This window comes from Pelophylax lessonae (genome assembly GCF_965119305.1).
Source record: "Pelophylax lessonae genome assembly, chromosome: 4".
NCBI lineage: Eukaryota > Metazoa > Chordata > Amphibia > Anura > Ranidae > Pelophylax > Pelophylax lessonae.
This window is the reverse complement of record NC_138771.1, coordinates 234,716,297-234,741,017: the sequence shown is the minus strand read 5'-3', so window position 1 is coordinate 234,741,017 and position 24,721 is coordinate 234,716,297. Positions and strand designations below refer to the sequence as shown.

The window sequence follows — 24,721 nt, the reverse complement described above, 5'->3', positions numbered from 1 at the left end:
AGAATGTCTACCTAACAAACCCCAGAAACATAATTTCCTGCTTGTGTGATTGGCTCACCAATTTTCCCAGAAGTCTGCCTAAGAAACAGGTCTGATTTCAGGCATCCCCTGCAACAAAAATGTCATTTTTGGTGAGATACATCCCAATAGGAACATGTCTAAAGGGATGCAGGCCCAGCAGATTTCCTCTTTAGTGCTCTGCAGCTGCACAGCTGACTGAAAATCATGAAACCACTCCCATTAGACCCACTCAGCACAGAGGCACAAAGGAACAAACAGGAATTTCTTCAGAATAAAAAAAGGTAGGAATCTGCAACAAAGGTTGTTATAATCCTTGCAATGTACTGAGATCACCCAGAGGGGAATGGTTTTTTCTCAACAAAAGTGGAGTTACGCTTTAATAAATTAATAATTACAATAAAAGAGCATGTCACAATGAACTTCTAGGTATCTGTTAGTGAGAAACATTCCATGTGCTACTACGGTTTGTGTTGTAATTGTCTAAGTACTTTCCAGTCCTTAGAATAGACATACAAGGACCAATTCTACCGTAGTGCAGTGATTTACTTGTCTTTTGGAAGTCTCCTCTTTTAGTTGCTCTTACACATACTTGACCTTTATTCTTGCTAATATTGTATTGCAGCTTTGATATTAACAAATGGATAGGGTGACCAGTGGTGGTATAGCATGATTAGTTAAGTGTCAAAAGGGAATGAGTTGCTTGTCTGGTCATGCTTGACTCCAGAGATTAAACAGTTTTTATTTGCTTTTTGTTTCCCATAGCTCATTGGAGTGTGCATAGTAAACTTGTATAAGCTGTGTATAAGCTGTGAGAAGGCAGGTCTTACCATGGAGACTGTGGTATTTCTATTTGCTTCTCCTGTTTACGGTGTAATTGCATGGAACAGCAGTGCCTTGGAGTCCGATGTTCTGATTCCTCACTCATGCTCTGGAAGGGTGTTTTCTCTTGTGGAGACTGACGAGACTAAAGGAAAGAGGTATACAGAGCAAACTTGTAACAACTATTCTTATAAACGTTTTACATTTCACCTTCTGATCTTGCTTTATGTTTTATCTTTACTTGCAGATGTCCTCCTTAAGACAAGCCTTAAATCTGGAGCAGAAGGCCCAGGCCCACTTGTGTGCTGCAATATTCAATGAGCGGTCCAAGCAATGGGAGAAGGTAAATTGTCTTTTAGTAGGGAAACTACAGCTGCACTTTATTCTACAGAAATGTAATGTTTTTAACAGAGAAATTACTATATAGGTACCCTGGAAAATATTTTTCATTATCCATAAAAGACTAGAATGCATAAGTGTTTTCTTGCTTGCTAGATGAGAATATAAGGGATAAACATAAGATTTATTTCACTTTTTTAAAAGCAAATTGCCAGCTGCAGCCTTTTTTTTTGCAAAACACATATACTCATGCTCAGTCGAGACTCACAAACCAAATTATGCCCCATACACACGTGCAGATTATCTGCAGACTTTTGTCTGCAGACTTACCAAAACCATATAATATGAGGTCAAACCTAAACACTTTCAATTTGTATGCAATCCGGCAGGCCCTTGCACTACATAGAAAAGGTAAGTCTGCAGACAAAAGTCTGCAGATAATCTGCACGTGTGTACGGGGCATTATAGGCTAAAAGTTTAAACCCTGTAGTTAATTTCAGAGCAATAGCTTGCAGATCCCTGTGTAGCACAATGAGACCATTAAACACGAATGGGCATGGCAGAGAAATTTACTGTGCACCTGAAGATATTCCCACAGAGTTTAATTAACCTAAAGCAATAGAGAATGTTCAATTGGAAAAGTGAATGTTCATTCAGCTTAGTAAATAAGATGAAGATGTGTTCACACCAATCATGTGCAGCCAAAAATGTTGTTTTCTTTATGTCCTTCACAATAACTGGATATTCAGAGTGAACGCAGGATCAACTTATGTACTTTAATGCACATTGCAAACTGAACATATATTGAAGAAATAAGATATTCCTGTACACAGCTCAAATCCCAATAGTATATATATATATATATATATATATATATATATAACATCAGGCGCTAAAGGGGTATGACCACATGTTAACACTAAACATTCTGGAAACCCTCTGCAAAATGCTATGCACTCTTTGTGGCAAACTTTGCACAAGAACATGGACTTTTAGTTCACATACACTGCATTACATGTTTAAGCGGGCCAGCGGAGACAAAGTAATTTCTCTCTGGCCAGTCCCTAGTCTGCTCTGCAAAGTGCAGATATATGTCCAGTTGGCCTCTTAGGTGGCACGGCTTTGGAATCCAGGACTCTCATCCTGACTCAATTACCTGGGCTGGTAGGAAGAAGCATGCAGCCTGATAAAGTGTATGCCATGCCAATTTGTTTTCTAGATTGGATAATGTTTTGTCTCTGCTATATTTTACTCCATGGCCTGTGTGCAGCTTGATACGATAGTGGGATGAAAACTTAGAACAAAATAGAGAGATACAAAGATACATACTGTACACTAAGAACATATCAATTCAACATTTAAATAATGGGGTTCATTTAATAAAACTAGAGAGTGCAAAATCTGCTTTAGCTCTGCATAGAAACCAATCAGCCTACAGGTTTCATTGCCAAAGCCTAATTCAACAAGCTAAAGTTAGGAGGAAGGAGGAGTAGACAGCATCGGTGGTGGACTGCCAAAGAGCCAGTAAGGGACCACTCTGTGCAATATTGTTTCACAGAGTAGGTAAGTATATCTTCTTTTTTATTTTAAGAATAAAAAAATTTATATCAGTTTAAGAAGAATAATTCAATAGAAAAAAAAGCTTACCATTTTGAAGAAAGAACGTCCAACCATAGGAGGAAATAATATGAGAGAGACATCTGCACTTTGCACAAAGTGCATGCAGATTCTTGTGAGAAAAGCTGAATGAGTGAGTATTCAGCCAAGCAAACATTCAGCTTCAGTGATAAGGGAAACATTTAACAGCAGCATAGTTCTCAACTGTCCCTGATTTCGAAGGACTGTTCTAGATTTGGAACAAAGTCCTTCTTTTCTTCTCATTTGTCCCTCATTTTGGTCTGATCTATATTATTGTATATGAAATGCACTTTTTATCTTTCACGTGTGGGTATAATTCTCCTTTAAGGGAAAGAGGGAGGGGTGTGTCCTATGCCTACACACTTTTGCTAATAGGTATCCCTTGCTCCAATCTCAAAAAGTTGGGAGGTATGCAGCAGTATTACCACCACTGCTACTATAAATGTGACAGCTTTCTGCTCAGGGCTCCTGGTTGTGAGGGAACTCATCCCTGTCCAGTATATGCAGTTGAAGTATAAAAAATATAACAACAAAAAAAATGGCTTTTCCCTTCAAAAAACTCATGCCAGGCCTCTCAGGTCAGATATGTATTTTAAGGGGAACCCCATGGAAGAAAGAAATAAAAAAAAGTTAAAAGTTATACCAGAGCCTTATCTAAGCTTGCAACCTGGCTGGCCAGGAAAGTCTGTGTGTGTGGGGGCATCTATTTTCCACCCTCCTGAACCATACCAGGCCACATTGTCTAAACATAGGGTTGCTACCTTTCCAAGGGGCTCTATTGGCAAGGCACCTAGTCGCCATGTTGATGAAGTTAAGGGCCTCTTTCCCTCAACCCTGACCTGGTGGTTGTGGGGAGGATCTGTGGACAATCAAAATCTGGAACCTCCCTTTAAAAACCCCCTAAATGTAAGTAAGGAGTACATAGTACCCGTACTAATTCACCCAAAAAAACGCAAATAGTAATAAAACACAGTTTTTGACAAGTATTTTATTGAAAAAAAACATAGTTCTATGTCAATGATGTTGGAACGAGGCCCCCCAACCTGCCAGCGCAAAACCACCTACTGCCCAACATTGCTTAAACAAGTTGCTTCACTTCTGCTAAATGAGATCTCCTGGCCCCTGACGTCGCAATGTAAATAAGTATGGGGGGAATACGTTTACTGATTTCACAGAGATGTTTTACCCTATAAAACACAGAATTAGACTGAATATTAAAAATCTATTTAATAAGAATTCAACTATTTTTTCTATAGATTTTAAAATTGGTTATAGTCACAAGATGGTTAAATACACATGCACTGATCTCCATTCCTCTCTCTCCATATGTAGACTGTGGAACACTATGAGATGTTGTTGAAGATTCTGAACAGAAGACTCTTCTCTGAATGTGCAGATATAAAGCAACATTACAAGCAACTGGTATTTGTGCACACTATTTAAAATAATCATTAGAGTAAACCTGGGGTGGGTTTATTGCCCCAAATGGCTTTAATATTAAATTTAGATGATGATTGATGATGATAAATGATGATTAGAAGAAAAACTATGTTAAAGGAGAAGTACAGCCAAAGCTTGTTTGACTTTAATTCCCCTGTGGATCACAGGAGTGCAGTTCGTTCTGCACTCCTGTGACTCAGTTTTGCTGAAGCCCGCTGTTGGCTGACACCACAGAGCCAGTGCAGGCTAGGGCAAGATCATGAAAGTGAAGTTGAGATTCGCCCACATGCTTGGACAGGCACTTGGCTTAGCCTCTCAGTGAGCCACTGAGAGCCTGAGTCGGCCGCTCCCACCCCCACCCCCCAATACAGCCCAGCACTCCAGTGAGCGAGGTGGGGTGGTGGGGGTATGCAGAGCAGAAAGCTGTGATTGACAGTCACCAGCTCTCTGCTCATTGCTCAGGGAGCCCACATTGTTAGAGCTGGCGGGGGACAGATGCAGCATTGGACCGATACTGCATCCACCTAGGTAAGTAGGATTCGGGAAAAAGAAACAACTCCATACTTCTCTTTTAGTGTAATATGTTGGCTATTATTGCTAAACTTCTTTTGAAATTGCTAGTTTCCTTTTTTGTAATACTAATCCGCTGTCTTCACTTTAGTAACCTGTCATGAGAGGTATGCAGAGACTGCAACTGCTACCCTGCTTCCTAAAATTACCCATCAGCTTCAAAATTTACTGAGCTGCTAATCTGGAATTATGCATATTAGTAAAGTTTAACAGCATTCTGAAGTTCCCTTTTGTATACTTGTTCCAGGCCAGTAATTCACAATTGATGCAAGAGCGTCAGCATGACATCCAGATAACTAGTAGATCAGTAATAGCAGCCTACATTTTACCTCATGACTGGTTTCCTTTAGGTCACCGACACAGAGTAGGTATACAGGTCAAGAGCTGTGAATGCATTCTAATTTTATTTGCTGTGTGTATAATCTGAGACTTAGGGCCAGTTCACATCTGTGCAGTGCATTTTTGGTGTGTTTCATTTTACATGTGTTCGAGGGGTGTTGCCTTTGAACTCTATAAAATTAGATTTTGATAAAAGTGCATCAAAAATGCAGCATGCAGGACATAGGCGTGGGCACAGGGTGTGCCAGGTGTGCCTGGGCACACTGTAATCACCCCGTGCAGTGCAGATTCCCCCTGTTGCCCAGGACCCCGGTGTCACCCCACAGCGCTGTCGGCCTCTCTCCTCTTTTGCTGGAATGGAGAGCAGGGAAAGGGACTAATAAATATGTAATTTACAGGCCCCTTCCTTTTCTGATCAGTACCAATCAATCACTGTGTTTATTCTTAACTGAAGCACGATAAACACATTTTTTTATACTTCAGTTTGTGAATGAACTGGAAGCTGCTCAGCACAGAGCACTTCCCAATCATTCACTGAGAAAGGGAAAGGGACTGGAGAAACTCTGTCCTTATTCCCTTTCCCCTACTGGCAAAGTCCACTGCCCTACTGACACCATCCACTGCTCTACTGACACTAACAACTGCCCTACTGACACGTCCACTGCTCTCTACTGACACTAACAACTGCCCTACTGACACGTCCACTGCTCTCTACTGACACTAACAACTGCCCTACTGACACCATCCACTGCTCTACTGACACTAACAACTGCCCTACTGACACCATCCACTGCTCTACTGACACTAACAACTGCCCTACTGACACATCCACTGCTGTACTAACTAACACCATCCACTGCCCAACTGATACTGTCCATGTATATGTACAGTATATGTTCGAGCTTTGCAGTGCACACCCTAATGCAATAAGCTGCGCACACCTATAATGCGGGACTTTTTTTTTTTAACGCACTGCACCTAAACTGCACAGGTGTGTTTGGGAACTCATACATTATTGAAGTTATGATGACTTCCCTTACCTGTTTTCTTAGTGCTTTACCTGTGTCTTGTTATATTACAGGCTTTCAGACAATGGGGGGAATTAATAAAAAGTGTCTTAGATAAACTTTGTCTCAACTTGAACAACTGCCTAGTGCAAACAAACAGCTTTGAAAGGAGAAGTATGATCAAAGCTTTTTTGTCCATACTTGGATCACAGGAGTGCGCTTAGTTCTGCACTTCTGTGACCCAGATTCAGCCGACAGAGAACTTAGGTCCGCCACAGAGTCGGTCCAGGCTCTGCAGGAATTCTGACTATTATGTGAGGATCTGCCCAGATGCCTAACTTGCAACTGTTTTAGCCTCTAAGCGTACTCCAGCGAGCCAGCTGCTCTCGCCCCCTGTACAGCCCGGCGTTCCAGTGAGTGCTGGAGGGGCAGAGCAGAGAGCCAGTGACTGACAGTCACATCTCTCTGCCCAGTGAAGACCATGAACTGAGCAATCAGGGGTCCCTGATTGCTCAGTTCTTGGTTTTAGAGTGGGGGGGGGGGCAGCTGCAGCATCAGACTAATGCTTCATCCACATAGGTGAGTATCGATGTTTTTTTTTTTTTTAATCTCATACTTCTCTTTAAAATTTTATTTTTCTAAATTGTGTGGACAAAATGAAAGATAAAAGTTATTTGGTTGCTTTGGGCAACAGCACCAGTTTAGGCAGAACGTTTCTTAACGTAGCCATTTTAGATACTATTACTAGTTTAATAATCTTTATAGTGGACTTGTATTGGAGTAAGGAAAGAAAAAAATATAGAAGATAATGTCTTTCAATTTTAGGATATTTTGAAAGTATGCTCTGTTAATACCGGAACCTATCTGAAAAGCTGCTGTACAGAGGCTACATCATTAGTTTGGTATTATTTACAGTGATGTTTGCAGTGCTGAATGACAATTGGACCTGGAACAGTTTATTCTTTTATACACTTTCCTTCTATTGCTGTCATGGTAACAAGAGACCAAGCAGTACGAAGACAGACAAGGTCAGAGTAGGTCTTAAAGTGACTCTGTCATCACCAAAAAAAAATCCTAAAAGCAGGTCCTTTCAAGCAATGAGGGAAAAACCTTTCCTCTCTCTGGTCCTCCACATCCATGGGCGTCCACAGTTAGAGGCAAGGAGGGGCAAATGCCCCCCCCCCCCCGGAATCTCAACTTCCCCTTTCAAGTGGTTGTTAAGCCACTTTATACCATCCTGTCTAGTCTGTTTAATAATCCTGTGTGCCTGTGTGTCTGTGTATGTGATTTAAAAAAATAAGCCATTCGTAACCAGTTTTCAAAGGGCAGAGCGCTGCTCATGTGACCCGTTGGCTCTCTCCTCTCCCTGTCTGACAGCTGCCTGCAGCGGGCGGGGCGAGGATTCCTCACTGATGTCAGTCGGGTGGGGAGTAGGAGGGGAGGGGGGAGAGGAGGAGAGAGGCGGCGGGTCACATGAGCGGCACTCTGAAAACTTGTAAAGAACGGCTTATTTTTATAAAACACAGACACAGGGGCACACAGGATTTTTAAACAGACTGTAGAAAGGATATTAAATGTTAAATGAAACTACAGGAGCAGACAGGGAGGGAGAGAGGACACAGAAGGACAGGAGGGCTGCGGATGACGGAGGCACGTAAACTGACCATGGTGTCGGGGTTCAGCAGCCATGGTATATGGTGAACAGTTTACAGAGGGGAGGACATTGCCAAGCAGGATCAGCCGGGTATTTTAGGTGACCGAAGGGACCAAATTACACAGCAAAGCACTGTGCTGTATAACATGCTTTAACCACTTGCCGACTGCCTAACGCCGATCTACGTCGGCAGTCAGCCCCTCACAGGCAAAGTGACGTAGGGCTACGTCACTAGCTTGTGAGGGTCTAGGGAGCGAGCGCGCGCCGCCGGAGGCGCGCTCCCTCTCCCGCGTGGTCACGGACCCCCCCCGCGCGTGTGACCAGCGGACCCGATGTCCGCCGGTCACTCGGCGATCGGTGGGGGAGAGGGAGAATGTCAGGCAGCTTGTGTAAACAAGCCACCTGTCATTCTCCTCGCTGTAAAGACACTGATCACACGGATCTAGTATGTAGATCCGTTGATCAGTGTCCTTACAGCTCAAGCCACAGCCAATCACAGTAGAAAGCACGCCCCTAGGGATACACACAGCCCCTCCCTCCCAAATAAAGTTAACCCCTTCACTACCAGTGTATTTTTACAGTAACAGTGCATATATATAGCACTGATTACTGTAGAAATTTCACTGGTAACCCCAAAAGTGTCACAAATGTCAGTCAAGGGTCCGATCTGTCCGCCCCAATGTCGCAGTACCGCAAAAAAAATCGCAGATCGCCGCCATTACGCGTTAAAAAAAAACAACAAAAATGACAAAAATCTTTCCCTTTGTTAGTAAACGCGATAACTTTTGTGCAAACCAATCAAAATACGCTTTTTGCGATTTTTTTTTACCAAACATAGGTAGCATAAAACAAATTGGCCGAAAATGTTAAAAAATTTAGATTTTTACATTTTTTTTGGGGAAATTTCATATAAAAAAATGTGAAAAATATTGCTATTTTTGCAAAATTGACGCTCTTTTTTTGTTTATAGCGCGTGATCAAAAAATCGCACGGGTGATCAAATACCACCAAAAGAAAGCTCTGTTTGTGGGAAAAAAAGGACGCCAAATTTGTTTAGGTACAGCGTCGCACGACCGCGCAATTGTCCGTTAAAGTCACGCAGTGCCGAATCGCAAAATACCCCCTGGTCGGAATGGGGGTAAAATCTTCCGGGGCTTAAGTGGTTAAGGGAACAGGATCATTTTTTTTTTTTTTTTTAGGTTAACAAATGCTTTAAAAATAAATGCTGCTGTTTGCTCTTTAAAAATAAATACTCAAAATAAGTATAATGACTAAGCCCCTCCCCTTCATGACATTTTTGCAAAGGGGCGGAGCATGGGTGACCTTAAAACGATGCCCCCCCCCCTGAAAAAAGTTCTGCGGGCGCCCATGTCCATGTCTCCTATCTTCCCTCTTCTAAAGCACTAGTGCCTCCACTTCTTAGAGTGTTTGATGCCTATGTCTCCCGACCCACCATGTGGTTCCTTTCATTGACCCCTTCGTCACTACTATGTCTTGTAATAAGGTAAGGGCTTTAGAGCTTCAGATAAGAAGATAGTAAACACGGTCCTTGGAGAAGTATAATACCTTCTCAGGGACCAGCTTTTGAGATTTGTTATTGGGGATGACAGTGTCCTTTTAAACCTGTTAGGGCTCACAACATTTTTTTAATTTCCAGGACCATCTAGGTCAGGGGTCTCCAATCTGCAGCCTTTGCATACCTTTATCTGGCTACTGGGGCACTATTCCTCCCAGTTTTACATGGTGATATTCTTCCCACTGACATCACCATTGGAGCACCATTTCTGCTACTGATACCAATGATTGGGCACTATTCCTCCTCCTATTGACCACAGGGCTATGATTTTTTCTTTTACTTCTACTGACCACCAAGCCTAAGACATTATTCACTCCCACTGATGCTGAGACATGTTCTTCTCCCACTCCTAAAGTCTGATTGACAGTAAACTGGCCCATTCTTCAGAAAGTTTGGAGTCCCTTAATTTAGGTGCTTGCAAGTACGTTTCTTGAATTTCAGATCCTCATGTGTGCCCAGGAAGAATTTAAATCCCAAATAACAAGGCCTCACTTTCTCTGACTTTAGAGTGCTGCTTTAATGATCATGTTATCAACTAGATCCCTTGTGATGTCTGTAAATTGGAAATACTATAGGTTTAAAACCAGGCTTATTTTTTTAGAGTGTATCTCTACTTATGCAGCCAAATTAGGACAAGGCCAGCCAAAGACGGAGCAATTTTTTTTGCAGGAAAGAAAATCGCTTGATTCCCCCATCAACACAGTTAGTGTTGATGGGGAAATCCATCCTGCAGCCACTCAGTGACACATCGATTACTGCTAGCGGCTATAACAGCCATTAGCAATAATCACATAAAAAATCAGACAAGCTGATTGACAAATTTGATTGATCAACTGAGGTACATTCAGCCTGCCCATTCATGGTTTGAATCTTGTCCGGTTCCTGATGAGCTGGCCAAGATTTAAACCGTCTATGGCCAGCTTATTACCTACTTTATATTTGTTACATGTCCCTATTCACATAGCATAACACCTCCTTCCCCCCTCCTATCCTACTTTCGGAGGTTTTTTTTTTTAGCAAGTACCCACTCCCACTTCTGCTCCGACCGCCTAGGCAATTAGAGCAGATTCCTTCCCCCCCCCCCCTCCCCCACAGCTGGCAACCTTCTGGGTCCCAGGAGGTTATGGGACCATTAAAGGATTTGCAAAGGCAGAAGGTTTTTATCCTAATGCATTCTATGCATTACGATAAAAAAACCTTCTGTGTGCAGCAGCCCCCCATCAGCCCCCCCCTAACACTTACCTGAGGTCAATCTCTGTCCAGCAATGTCCACAAGTGTCTCTGCCGTCCGAGATCACCCCCCCCCCCGATTGGCTGAGACACAGCAGCGGCGCCATTGGCTGCTGTCCATTGGAGTCAGCTAGAAAATCAGGGGAGAGAGGGGGCTGGGCAGGGACTGGACTTCGTGTCTGAATGGACACAGGGAGCTGTGACTCAGCTTGGGTGCCCCCATAGGGCGCTGCTTGCTATGGGGGCACTGTACAGGAGGAAGGAGCCAGAATCACAGAAGAGGGACCCGAGAAGAGGCGGATGCGGGCTGCTCTGTGCAAATCCACTGCAACATAGCAAGTAAGTACAACATGTATGTTATTTTTATAGGAAAAAAAGGAGACTTTACAATCACTTTAATACAGCACCAGGGGCCAGTATGGGACCCCATTAGAGGTGCTTTCAGCCCCCACGACCAGTGATCTGCACTTAGCTGAGGTTGACGGCTTGGTGCCTGCCACCTTTGCACAGGCAACTGTGCATAGTCTGGAGTTGGACTCGGGAGGTACCGAGCTGCAAAGATCCTCATGGACCCCACTTCATAGGGGGAGACAGGACCAAATATCAGCATTGTCCATGGTGGGGGCAGAAACACAGAGAATCCACACCAGCATCTAACAGTCCAGCGCTGCAATGGTACACAGGGGAAGCTGGCTCCTATTCCTCCTCGCAGTTGTCTTTTAATCCATGGCCGTGCGCCCATTGACAGCGGTAAGTCCCTGGGCATTGTGAAATTGGGAGTTCCTCTTTGACCCAGGTTACTATTAGCAGGCAGCAGATTGCAGGTAGAGTGCCAATTCTCGGCTCCCGCTGTAAACTCCTGACCTTCCCATCATGATCTCACAGAATCACAACAGTAAAAGTCCCCAGTTCCCACGAGGTGTAAAAATTATTCGAGGCCAGGTATATGAAACCCTCAGATCAAATGAATCAATGATCATTTTGTCTGTGATCACTGCCACCTATCCCATCACACCTTCCTATAACAAGGTCAGCAATGAAAACAGAAAGTTTGGAGTTAAAGGGAACCCATTTACTGCTGCAATCTTCATAAGATTTCTTTGTCAGACTGTGTGTCCCCCCCTGTACATGAATGGGTAATGCTGCAGCTGCTGTACACTATAACAGGTATAATACCTTATGAAGACTGCACCAGTAAATGGGTTCCCTTTTAAGGTTCACTCTATAACTTTCCATGGCTGGCCTTCTGGTACAAAGGTGTGATGGGATGGGGTGCTGTGATCACAAACAAAATGATCATGGATTCTGAGGGTTTCATGATAGAACAAACAAAAAGAGGAGCAATGCGCTACCTGAGGGGAACGACTAATGAGTAATGGCCAAAAATAAATAAATAAGAAAAGAATAGAGCAGAAAAAGCAGCCAATTCTATTCAGTGTCTCCACCGTGTATATCAAAGTGCAAAAGATCAAAGAAAATTGTTGCTAATTAATATAATGTGAAAACATCCAACAAATATGTGTATATAAGAGGTGAAAAGAATACAAATGATGAAAATCCAAAAGACATGTGCATAAAGAATAAGTAATAAATATACTGATAATAATGGTGTTCAATCCAGTGCTATGCGTGATATGTGCACAAATGCATTCACTGAAATCCAATATAGTCAAACAAAAGGGCAATAAATCAAATGTCTATAAATACTGGCTCTTCATAAAAACGTGCTTCCAACGTGGTATTTATTCAGTAGATGCCAAGTGTCTCTCTTATCCACCAAACAAATATATGTGCAGTGTCCGCTTACCTTATGCATACCCAGGTGAGCGTGCTAGAAAGCTCCTCTCAATGTAGCACAGATTCCTTATGCCGCAAGGTAAATGGTGGGATCCCCAATAATGGAACACCTTCTTCTGGGCGAACTTTAATTAGTGATCCTCTGGTGTGTAGATATGTCTCATAGGGGTAATGAAAGACAGGCCATCATGGTGCAGTAAATTCCAAATGTGGATTTTAATGAAAAGTAAAACACTTACAAAGAAGTAATAAATCAAGCGCTGACCGCCAAAGTGGGATAAAAACACAACTTCCGGTTACGGCCGTAAACCGGAAGTGACGTCACCCGGCTCCTCCCGACGCGTTGCGTCACTACACACGAGACTTTTTCAAGGGATAGGAGTTCAGGGTGACACATGCCAGTTAAAATAGCGTGGCGGTTTCCATAGGAACAAACAGCTTCACATTGTTAACTGCTGCAGTGCCGATGTTATGCATTTTCTTGGCTAAAACAAGTGATAGCGCCATGTTGAAGTATATTAATATAAAAACCTCCTGTATAAACTAAGAGGCTTAAAAATGGGTGGTAATCATTATAATATATATATCTTGAACATATGGCATTATTCCACATGATGACAATATCCAAATATGCCAAATATTATAAAGTCTCCGATTACCTGTATAGATCAGCAGGGGAACAGTAACCATGTACAAAAAACATAAATAAATAAAAATATAATAAATATACAATTATAAAAAAAATAAAAATATATGACAAAAGTACATATATATAGTATGCATAAAAATACAATCCATAAATTACTAACTGGTAAAAATGATTCAGAGAAGGAGAGGAATCCTGGGAAATGTAATCCATAAAATACTAAATATTAAAAATAAAAAATCATGGGATAATATAATCCATAAAATATTAAAGATAAAAAATCAGAAAAAGAATCAAGGGAATGTTACAAAAAAATCAATAGTCAGAAATGAAACAATTCAAATCAAATTTAATATTTAACCCCTGAGAGGTAAAAGATTGAATTTCAAAGATCCATCGAGACTCTTGACTAAGGGTTTTAATTTTATTAGTACCTCTCCAATGGGCTTTATATTTCTCAATCCCCCAAAATTTAAGTGATGATGGGTCCTTTATATGTTTCTCAGCAAAGTGTTTTGAAATACTATGCTTGGGAAACCCATTTTTAATATTCTGGGTATGCTCTCTCAGACGTTTCCATAGGGGTCTTTTAGTGCGACCCACATATTGGAACTTGCATGGACATTCCAACATATAGACAACCTCTTCGGTTCTACACGATATGGGAGTCTTTTATTTTGTAGGACCTCCCTGTGGTGGTGGAGGAGAATTCTTCCTTCTTCTTTTTGTTTCCTGTAGTACGCTTACAGGCATAACAGGATTTACAGGGGAAAAAACCTTTTCCTTCAAAAAAACTAATAAAGTTTTTCTTTGGTTCTTCTATTACATTTTTTGCCACTATATCACGCAGAGTATGGGCTCTTCTGTATATAAATCTTGGACGTTCCGGTAGAAATGATGAGATAGTTCTATCAGCCCGTAATACATTCCAGTGTTTTTTGATGATAGCTTCCATTTTTTTATGTTGAATACTGAAATCAAAAATGACCGATGGGTTGGAATAAGGAGATTCCTGTATCTTCTTGCTACTTCGGTTAAAATTTTTGTTCTTACTATCAGTGATTTCCAATAATCTATGCAGTGGTGTATTTTGGTTTTGTGCTGCCCTAGGCAAGACTAAAATTGGGCGCCCCCTCCTATGTAAATTTGCCCCACTCCTTCCTTTTTAACGGATGTGACTCCCTCCAAAATTGAAGGACTCCAAGTGCCAGCATGAACCCCTGAGATCTCACGAGAGGGGGTGGGAGAGAGAGAGAGGGGGTGGGTGGAGGAGAGAGAGAGAGAGGGTTGGGTGAGGAAGGGAGGGAGGGAGAGGGCGGTGAGAGAGAGAGGGGGGATGAGAGAGAGAGAGAGGAGGGATGAGAGAGAGGGGGGAATGAAAGGGAGAGAGGTAAAAGGATGAGAGAGAGAGGGGGATGAAAGGGAGAGAGAGAAAGAGGATGAGAGAGAGAAAGAGGGGGGTGGTCAGAGAGAGAGAGGATGAGAGAGAAAGAGAGGGGGTGAGAGAGAGAGAAAGAAAGAGAGGGGGTGAGAGAGGGAGGGGGTGAGAGAGGGAGAGAGAGGGGGGGGAGAGAGAGAGAGAGAAAGAGAGAGGGGATGAGAGAGAGAAAGAGAGAGGGGGTGAGAGAGAGAGAGGGGGTGAGTGAGAGAGAGAGGAGGGGGGTGAGAGAGAGAGAGGTGGGAGAGGCGGCTCTAGCAACCAGTGGCCAAAAGAGTCTCAGGTGGAGGGGGGTGGCTTTTTTGCTGCCCCCCGCAAAGTGCCGCCCTAGGCCTGGGCCTTGTCGGCCTAGGCCAAAATACAGCACTGAACCTATGTCTCTCTATATTTCCTACTTCTCTAATTTTTTCTTTAATAAGGGAATTGTTGTATCACTTTTCTCTAAATCTATTTCCCAGTGCCATAGCTTGTTCTTTATAGTCATCATCGTTAGTACAATTTCTTCTGATCCTAACTAATTGGCCCTTCGGTATATTGATAAGCCATGATTTGTGATGGCAACTGTTCATTGGCAGGTAACTATTTTGTTTGACCTGTTTGAAATAGGTCTTTGTCTTCAGAATTCTTCCTTCATTCCATATTTCAAGGTCCTAAAAGGATAATTTATCTTCTTTGATCTCCCATGAGAGGTGAATATTCTTATGGCTTTTTGCCAGTGTGTTCTTGAATTCTATCAAACTTTCTTGGCTGCCAGCCCAAATAATAATTACATCATCAATAAAAGGCTTATAAAATAATAGCTGTTGCGGTCTGTTTTCATAGATTCTTCCCATCTAGCCATATATAAATTTGCTACACTAGGTGCAAATTTCGCCCCCATCACAACGCCACGTAATTGCTTGTAATACTGTGAATTAAACCAAAAATAACTATGATTCCTCTGTTTAAAATGTAAACTACTCAAATCCTTCAATGCCCATTTAGTGGTGTAGAGGCTGGCTACATCTGCCGTGGCTAATAAGATATTTTCATCATCTATTATGATTATGAGATCTTGTAGTTGCTGGATTAGATGTTTGGTATCTTTTAAATATGACTTTGTTTTCTGAACTGCCGGTTGCAGAAAATAGTTAATGTATTCCCCCAATCGTGCTCCAACTGAATTAATCCCATTTACGATTGGTCTACCTGGGGGATTTACTACATCCTTATGTATCTTGGGCAATGTATAGAGAATCGGAATGCGACAGGTATTGGGTACTAGGTAGCTGGCTTCTTGCGCATTTAGAAGATCTTTTGTTTTTCCTTTTGAAATCAGTTTTCTCTTCTTTCTTGTATATCTTATTGGGATTATTAGAGAGTTTTATATAGGTATTGGAATCTGATAATTGTGGCATAATCTCTTCATTGTATGATTCTTTTGATTGTATCACAATGGATCCTCCTTTATCCGCCGGTCTTACGACTAGATTTTTTCTATTTTCAAGCTGTTTAATCCCTTCTTTAATTTCCTTAGGGTCCCATGCTTTCCTAAATTTTAAATCTTGTAGATCCTGAATAACCATCTTCTCAAAAACTTCACAATGGTTATCATTGTTTCCTGGGGGATTAAATAAAGATTTGTTCCTCAAATTTGTGTGGATAAAATTCTCACTTGTCCGCCTCTGTATCGGGGGGTCTTCAGGTTTTGAGAGCATATATCTCTTGATATTAATGTTTCTAGTAAATTTCAAGATGTCAACATAAGAATTAAATTTGTTTAGGTTTTTTGTAGGAGCAAATTTTAAACCCTTATCAAGCACTCGCAGTTCTGGTTTCGTAAGTTCAATTCCGCTTAAGTTGAATATTCTCTCGCCTAATGGAACAAAACGTTCTGCTTTTTCCTATTTCAGAATACTTTATTAGGAAATTCCTAATAAAATGTTCTTAAATTCAAAGTGTACATAATGAGCAGGCTCTTCTTCCACTTACATCATATGTGGACTCTGGAGATAGATAGGTGGATCAGGATACTAAATTATACTTACAGGATAAGATAACCTTTTAAAAATAATAATAAATGCACATCTTTTTGCAGGTAAAAAAAATGTGCATTTATTATTTTTTTTACTTGGAGCTTGTAAAATATTGCACCAGCGATCAGCAGATCACGGGTGTCATGCAGAACTCTTGCACACTGTCATTGTAGCTGTCTGCTCGTATGGGCAGGCAGATACACACTCATAGGAAATAAACTATCAGAGTGGCCAACAGCGCCATGGTAGTGCATTGAAAGTATGTACTTGTAGATAGCGATCCACAGAGCTCTGAATTATTGACGTGGACTTGACACGGACAGGGCTTGCACGGCCTTGTCTTCATAAAATAGTGACAGCATGCCCACAGTGACTGAATCAGGCTAAATATAGCTAAAAGACATTGAGAAACAGGTAGTTGTCATCATTTGTAATCTGGCTTTAAAAAAAAAAAAAAAAGGGCTGCTTAAGCCCCCGTTTAAACGAGCCGAAAACTGGATGATATCAGCTGGCTCAATAGAAAACACCCGACGTTCGGCCTGTGTGTATGCTAGCCAGTTAAAAAGAAGCCAGCCGTTTGGCCTATTTCTGGTGGACGAGCATGCTGAAAAACCTGCAGCAAACTGGCTCTCGATCAGCTGATTGGAGTGTTCTGGTGGGGGCCGTCCCCCTGTCAGAAAATAACAGCTCAGTGGGGGGAGATCTCTGTATTAACGTTGGATCATTAGTACAGCTGCTCTGACCGGAGCTGGCAGTTTTTTTCATAGTGTGTACCTGGCTTTAATATAAAATGCCCAGGCCTATTTTTTGTCCCAGTCCAGGCCTGCAGGCAGATATCTTATCATCAGTTGTTAACTAGATTTAAACATTGTCCTAACAAATGCTTAAATATCTAAAAGTCAGGTTTTTTCATTGAATTCTAATGTAAACTGGATACAGACTGTCCTCAGTGTTTTTATTGGAAGTGATAACAGGGATTTTCTTGAGAAATACTTGCAGGCTGCTGTGACACCTCATAGAAGACATCAAAATGTACATTGGGCATTTTTTTTCTAGTTATGCTGTGTGAATAGGAACACATAACACGCCTATAGTCGGGTGTTCTCAAATTTGACTGCAAAAGTGGAGATATGTTTTAAAGTTGTAGTGAAGCCTAATGCTTACTATTTCTAAAAACATTCCTCCCCTCCTACTGTACCTAAACTTTAAACCCTATATAAACAGATCTGTAATATTTACCTTTTTTTAATTTGGATTGGTGCGGTCATTTTATTCCACAGCTCCACCTCCCTAGTGTAAGGTTGCGCTGTGAATTTCCGGAACTGTGACATTGCCCATAGGCTCCTGTGGCTCAGCCATTGTCGGCACTCCCCCCTCTCCCATGCAGCAACTGCTTACTGACAAAGGGAAGCCAAAGATGCAGGATCACATGACTGGACCTGGATTACGATTAGGTCAAGACACAAATCTTTTTATACAAGGTATGCAGGATAGGTAGGGCGAGGGGGGAGGAATTGTTTTTAAGGATAGTTAGCGTTAGGCTTTTCTTCAACTTTAAGCATGACCTTCCAAATACTGAAACCAAATAGCTGAGAGTACAGGGAAAACCCTGTCTACCCTCTTGTTGTATTTATTAATGAAGTACACACATTGAATTTTCAACTTGTGGACTTGGTTTGGACAGATCAGCAATTAAAACAAAAGCTGATTTTACAGAATATTTGCCAGAATATTCAATGCTTAACTCTTAAAAAAAATACATGGCCAAAGGGAACTCTTAGTCCTGTAAATCCTGTTCATTTTCTCCAAATATATTTAAATGCAGATTTGCCTAGGTTCACATGACGATAAGAGTTATAGAATCTGCATCTTCTCAAACAAAATACATAATGAGAGGCAGAACACCAGCTGTAGTAGTGTCCTTTCTATCTTACTGCACTAAATTAGCCATGACATGCTCAATGATTTTCCTGAATAAAGTTAATGTTCCTCAAAGATAGAAATATCTATCTGGCACAAAGCTCCCCACATAATTAACATGTTCAATAAAATAAATTATCACAATATATACACAATAATCCTCTGTTATCAATTATACATCTGAAGTTCATTGCAGAGTGAAGGTCTAAGTGTTAATTTTTAGGTTCAGGAATACCCAAAACTGATATTTGAGTGAACAGTAGCGGCTATATTCTTGTAACTCTTAAGGACTCCACTTATTTGCTCTATACTCTTGACCAATGTCCAGTATACTGCTTAACACTCATAGTATCCACAAAAGTTGGATCCTGAACCTTGCATCTGTGCACTTGACATCCTCCAAATGTATCTGACGCCAACTTCTCCTGCTGTGTAATATTTCTTTGGATATTTTATTTTGCTAGGTTAGTGCTCTTGTTCTATAGCTATAACCACCAACTACTCTACATGTGAAGCTCTGGGCACAAAAATAAAGTCAAATGTAAACTATTGTGGTGCAAGGGGAATGTTTATCAAAAAAGGTAGCATCCAAAAGGATGCCATCCTATGGGAAGAGCTGACTGCAAAGTGCACAGGCTGGTCAACTCCTCCCGGCCCTTTATGAGCTTCTAAATGCCAGCATTCAGGTCATGTGACCTCTGTGATTGGCTGTCACAGTGGTCACATGATCGGAAAGCTCCCGACTGCAAGTATGTAAAGCATGCGCTCTTAGAACAGAAAAATTGTTACATAAGGCCACATATATGTGGCCTCTCTGCGTTAAAGCCCACCCACCTGGAGGCCACATATTGTATATGCATACCTTCAGCGGAAAGAGGTTAAGGCATTCTCTACACTTAAACCTTTCACTACATGTACTAACTCATGGCTGCTTATTCAGGTAGCACTCTGAAGTTTATATTCTTGTCAACTGCAAAGTATTTCTCATTGTTATATTCTGTGTAGCTGAGCATTATCTTTCCCAATATAATTTGTTACCCTTCCTCAAGGCCTCACATCTCATTTCAGAGTGACTCTAAGGTATTACCCAAAAACTATCAGTCTTTACCTATTGTCATGCATACCCAAGGTGTCAGTGGTGCTAAGGTCAAGGTAAGAACAGAGGACCCAATACAACCAGCAGCTACTGATGCAGCAGTGCTACAATTACACTGTACATATTTGGATAATATGTCTTACACTCAAGGTCTCTATAGGTGTGAGTGATACTAAAAATATAGTAGGTGATATGGCACAAAAAGGTGTGAATGGGGGACAGAGGATGTCCTGAGTAAGTCCCATCAATGGGATGAAATATTTTGATGTGGGGTCTCCCATGACTGCCCTGAGATGCTCATGATAAATCTCCATGCCACAGCAGAGGACGCAGCTGCTTCATTGCACTGTTATCAACATGTGGATGCATACATGGGAAGGACAGTCTGCACAATAGACAAGTGGCACAGCCGTGTTGATCACAGTATACACTGCACCGGCAGTAAGACCAATTGAGATCGAGGCTGGCAGGACTAATCTATGTATGTGAGTAGTGGCAGTCCCTAGCAGAGCTTTATCACTCTCTGGCTTATAGCTTGTGTTTCTCGTTGACTCAGAAGTCGGTGGCAGCAAAGGATGGGGGGTGCACAGTGCTGAGTCTGCTTACTAGTACATACAATGGTACAACTTACTATTGTGCACTACTGGAATCACTAGTCCCTGTAGAATTGACCCTTTTGGGGGATTTTTGAGACTATGTACATATGTAAGGAACACAGGACTGCTCCTCTACTAGCTGCCAACCTGCAAGCATCTGCCATTCCTGCATGTCTGCAATTCAGTGTTGATTATTACACTTGAGCAGGGGTCTCCAAACTATGATCCTCCAGTTGTTCAGGAACTAAAATTCCCCCATCATCCCTAGTCATGTCTGTGAATGTCAGAGTTTTACAATACCTCATGGGATGTGTAGTTCCGCAACAGCTGGAGGATCATAGTTTGGAGATCCCTGCTCTAGAGCATATCATTGGCTCATAGTGCTGTAGAGTTTCTGACTGCTCACCTGCAAGCATATGCTATCCATGCATGCATTATTGCGACCATTACATGGACATACTGAAGACATCCTGGCCAGTTGAGCAACAGATCCCATTTTACACTCATACATGAGAGCCTGCAATATAGTACATATTGGATTACACTTGTGGTTTGCATGTGTGTTTACCTGTAGATACCACTGTGTCAGTACTTATCTCTTTGGGGGCCCACCCTGCATTTCACTTTGCAAGGATATGGTTTAATCTCTACCTTGGGATTTTACACTGTAGTCCCATGGGAAGAATCTAGTATGCTCCATGGCTTCTAGTGCCTTGCTGTCTTGCTGAGTGGCTTGTAGCTGCCTCTAGGAGAGGTATTTATTGTGGTCTCCTTTCCCATTGTGGTTCATATTGGCCAGTTGGCCACTTTGTTCTCTCTTCTCTGGGGGTAGCTACTGTGTTTGTGGTATTTATTGCGCTGGGTAGAGGTGCGGTTGTTTTTTTCTGGGGGAGAGGGGGTGGGGGGAGGGTTTTTTGAGGGGATGGCTTTTGGTGGGAGGGGAGGGTTGGAGTGCAGATGTGGTTGGGTATCTAGGGGGGCTTCTGGTGGGTTAGCCTGGGTCAAGAAGGGCACTGGTACTTTTTGTGATTTATACTTTTTTGCTAAACTTTTTAACGGTTTTTAATAAACTATATTTTGGACAGTAGCTGGTGTGGTGTCTGTGCCTTTTTTTCATATGGTTTTGGTGACACCTACTCACCTACTTAGTGAGAAGCACTGCTATTATTGTTGATCAGTGGGATTCCCAAGATCCAATACTTTTTTGTAGACTCAGTACTATGGGACAGGAAGTCAATGAGGAATAAGACCTTTGGGCAAAGTCCTTGGGCTGTAGTCCATTTTAGTTAGATCCATCAAACTTTTTGCAGCACCTCTGAGAGACTGAAGAATTCTCTGGAACAGCAATAGAAAACTACAGGGTGCATAGACTAAGTGTAGTAAGTACTAACCATTTATTAAACCAAAGACAATTGGCAACTCACATAAAGATAAAATTTAAATGTTTATCATCAAAATCAGGAGGGATCACTGGTGCTGGTGGGGGAGACTGTAGTGACCAAGAAGACAGCAAGAGGGCATCACACTAAGTGTACTAAGGAGGTATGGTAAAATAGCACAAACATTAGCAATTCACTCAGGTGCTGGTAAGATTCGCAAGTATTGGTGTTATAGTGGTCTGCTGCTGCAGTAATTCTGAAATCCAGGAGCTGTCACTTCAACAACGACAGAGGGTGGCAGTGACAGCTCCTGGTTTGAGAATTATTGCAGTAGCAGACTGCCATAAGACCTTTGCATCCGTATGGGCACTATCTTATGCTGTGCTTTGTGTGTCCATTAACACACACAGTGTGGTTCAGACTTACCCCCAGCTCTCTCCTCACAGGCTGTTATTGGTCATTGCGCCTGCTTCTGCCTCAATGTCCAGTGAAGAGCGAGAGAGAGCGGAGAGAGCTGCAGCTCTTGGGCATAGCGCTGGATTGAGATCAAGCTCAGGTAAATATAGGAGGGACTGGAGGGGAGGTGAACACAGAAAGTGTTTTACATAAATGCAGATAATGCATTAAGGGAAAAAACCTTCTGCCTTTAGAACCACTTTGGGGGCCCAAAGGCTTCAAAAATACTAAAAAATAAAGTCCCAAAATGAATTGTGTACATGCATTAGAATTGCATCCAGTGTTTTCTCACACCAATTAACCACTTCCAATACCACAGTATTCTTTAGCTATGCCCCCACCTCCTTGGATGGACCTTAGCATTTATATACAGAGTCCAAGCAAGCCTCCAAATAATTCCTCCACAGAAACCAAATCAGCCTCACATAACTGCCCTGCTTCGGGACTGGATAGAGTATGACTCATAGAAGGATAAAAAGAGAACTCATAGTGCTTAGTACTTATTTATTTATAAATTAATTATAAGAATTACACTAACAATAGTAGATAAATAATAGCATGTCAAAAGAATGTATCCAGGTCTAAGTAGCAGTGTATCCCGTGTCCTGCCCAGCATAAAAACGTCACAACTACACCCAAAGGCTGCCTTTGACAAAGTTGAAAGTGGACGCGACGTGTCAGTAGATGTGGCTGTGACATCAAAGGCTGCCTCTGAGAAAGTCCGGTACAGTAATGTTTCAAGCATTAGCTACTTTTACTAATTTATTTACAGTATCATTACAACAATATTAACTTTGATAGGACCCATCGGGAACCTGAAACACTGATAAAATTTACCATCAATGTAGCATTCAGTGGTTTGGCTGTATAAACAAGCATTTGAAAAGGGCTCCTTGTGCTAACAATATTTTGAGATCTTTTTGTGCAATCACACCTTGCTAAACAAATGCTATACGAAAATCAGTGTTAGAATAGGATGCTCAGAGAGTATATTGCTTTTGTTCAACTGAGAATCGGTTTAAAGCTTTCTGTCTGTAAGCAAAAATATGTATTTACATACGTACATTGTTCGGTTTCTTAATTTCTGAAACACGTGCTTAGTTGTACATGTATTTATAACAATGTGATTTTGTAGTTTTTACAGTAATATTGCTTTTTTGTTTCAGATTTATGAAACCTATTATCACTTAGGTATTGCTTTTCAAAATATAAATCAGCATGGAAAAGCAGTATTGCAATATACTAAAGCATTACAAGCCTCATCTATGCAAAAGGTATGTTGTAAGTGTGTCCAGCTTTTTTTTTTGTACATCGATACAACTGCTTCTTAAAATTAGCCTCTCAAATATAAACATTTTCTTCAACCCAAAGAGCACAGTGCTGAAATCCATAGCAACCAATCAGAACATTTGATATAATCTGTTTAATTGCTATTAGAAATGGGCTTGGGCGTGTTCGAGTTCCCACGTGCCCGATCCCGCCAGGAAGCCGGCACTGCACTCCGCTAATTACAGACAGTGAGACATTTCCCGATCCACAGCTGCACAGATTTGGAAATGTCTCACTACCTGTGATTAGCAGTGTGCAGTGTCGGACTTCTGGTGGGATAGGGCACGTGGGAACTCAAACATGCCCGAGCCCATCTCTACTTGCTATTAGGGATGAGCATAGGCATGCGCACGGTATGTGCCGGGTATGCCTGGGCACACCCTACTCAGCCTGTGCACACGCCTTCCAACTGCCGTGTCCCAGTGGCAGAACATGTTCTGAGAAACACTGTTCTGTGTCTCCCCTGCAGCTGTGCTTCTTATAGACAGCTACAGAGGAAATAGAGTTTGCTTATGTCGGGGAGGGGTGGGTACTAAAGGGCAGCACAGGAGGCAGGGCTATGATCAATTGTGTTTGGTTTCAGTCCAGTTTTTACAATTTCCTCCTCAATTTTGCCAATGTATCATGATCACCCATTTCACCAAACATGATGACTTCTTGAGTGGTATTGACACCTTTAAGCAGATTCTTTATGATTAGTATATTCTGAAAATGGATAAGTTACTGTAGAAAACACAAGCACAAGCAAGTTATGCAAACATTTTCTAAGAATGATGACAAGTTTGAAAGCTGAATGCAATGACTTGTTTTAACGTATGCATTCAATCTCAAATGATTACTTGTTGTAGAAATGAAGCAATTTGCTCTCTCTCATGTTCAGATTCTTGCACAGCAATTGCTAGTCATAACACATACACTCTAGATATCCCTTTTACTCTCGTTACAGATTTCCCTTTATTTTGTTAATCTTCTCTAAGTAAATGAATTAATAGATAAGAGCATGCTGTCAGCCTCATACCTTGTTATGTGCCCCCTCAGGTTATAATGTTTGTGTTTTTCTAAACACAAGCAATGCAATTATAAAATGAATTACAATGTAATTCGGACATAGTCAGTGCCCTGTAGGAGTACTGCAGGTCTTTATTCTGCTTTATTCAGCTCCAATACACCCCTGCTGGGCAAAATTAGTATTTTAATTTGAGATAAATTAAAGACTATACAAGCTAATGTCCACAAATAAATAACATCGTTAGCATACGGATCTGGAATTTATCAGTCATGAGCACTGCTGGCTGCCCTGAATGGTTTAAAGCAAAACTATAATGACTTCTAAGAAAGATTACTAATTCTGACGGTTCCTTCACAATATCATTCCCCCACTTCCCCTCCGTGCCACTGGTCCCCAAAGTTTTACAG

At 41.6% G+C, this 24,721-nt stretch overlaps 1 protein-coding gene across 2 annotated transcripts in view; it reads left to right on the top strand.

Moving 5' to 3' along the window:
* The first annotated feature begins 723 nt into the window (after nt 1-723).
* Nucleotides 724-24,721, top strand: part of LOC309553352 (uncharacterized protein) — a 163,544-nt gene continuing 139,546 nt past the window's right edge. For both annotated transcript variants that reach the window (XM_082254452.1, XM_082254451.1), the window contains exons 1-4: nt 724-998; nt 1,088-1,183; nt 4,150-4,239; nt 23,143-23,250. In XM_082254452.1, the coding sequence (XP_082110578.1) occupies nt 1,088-1,183; nt 4,150-4,239; nt 23,143-23,250 (294 nt within the window). In that variant the 5' untranslated portion in view covers nt 724-998. The remainder of the gene's footprint in view (nt 999-1,087; nt 1,184-4,149; nt 4,240-23,142; nt 23,251-24,721) is intronic.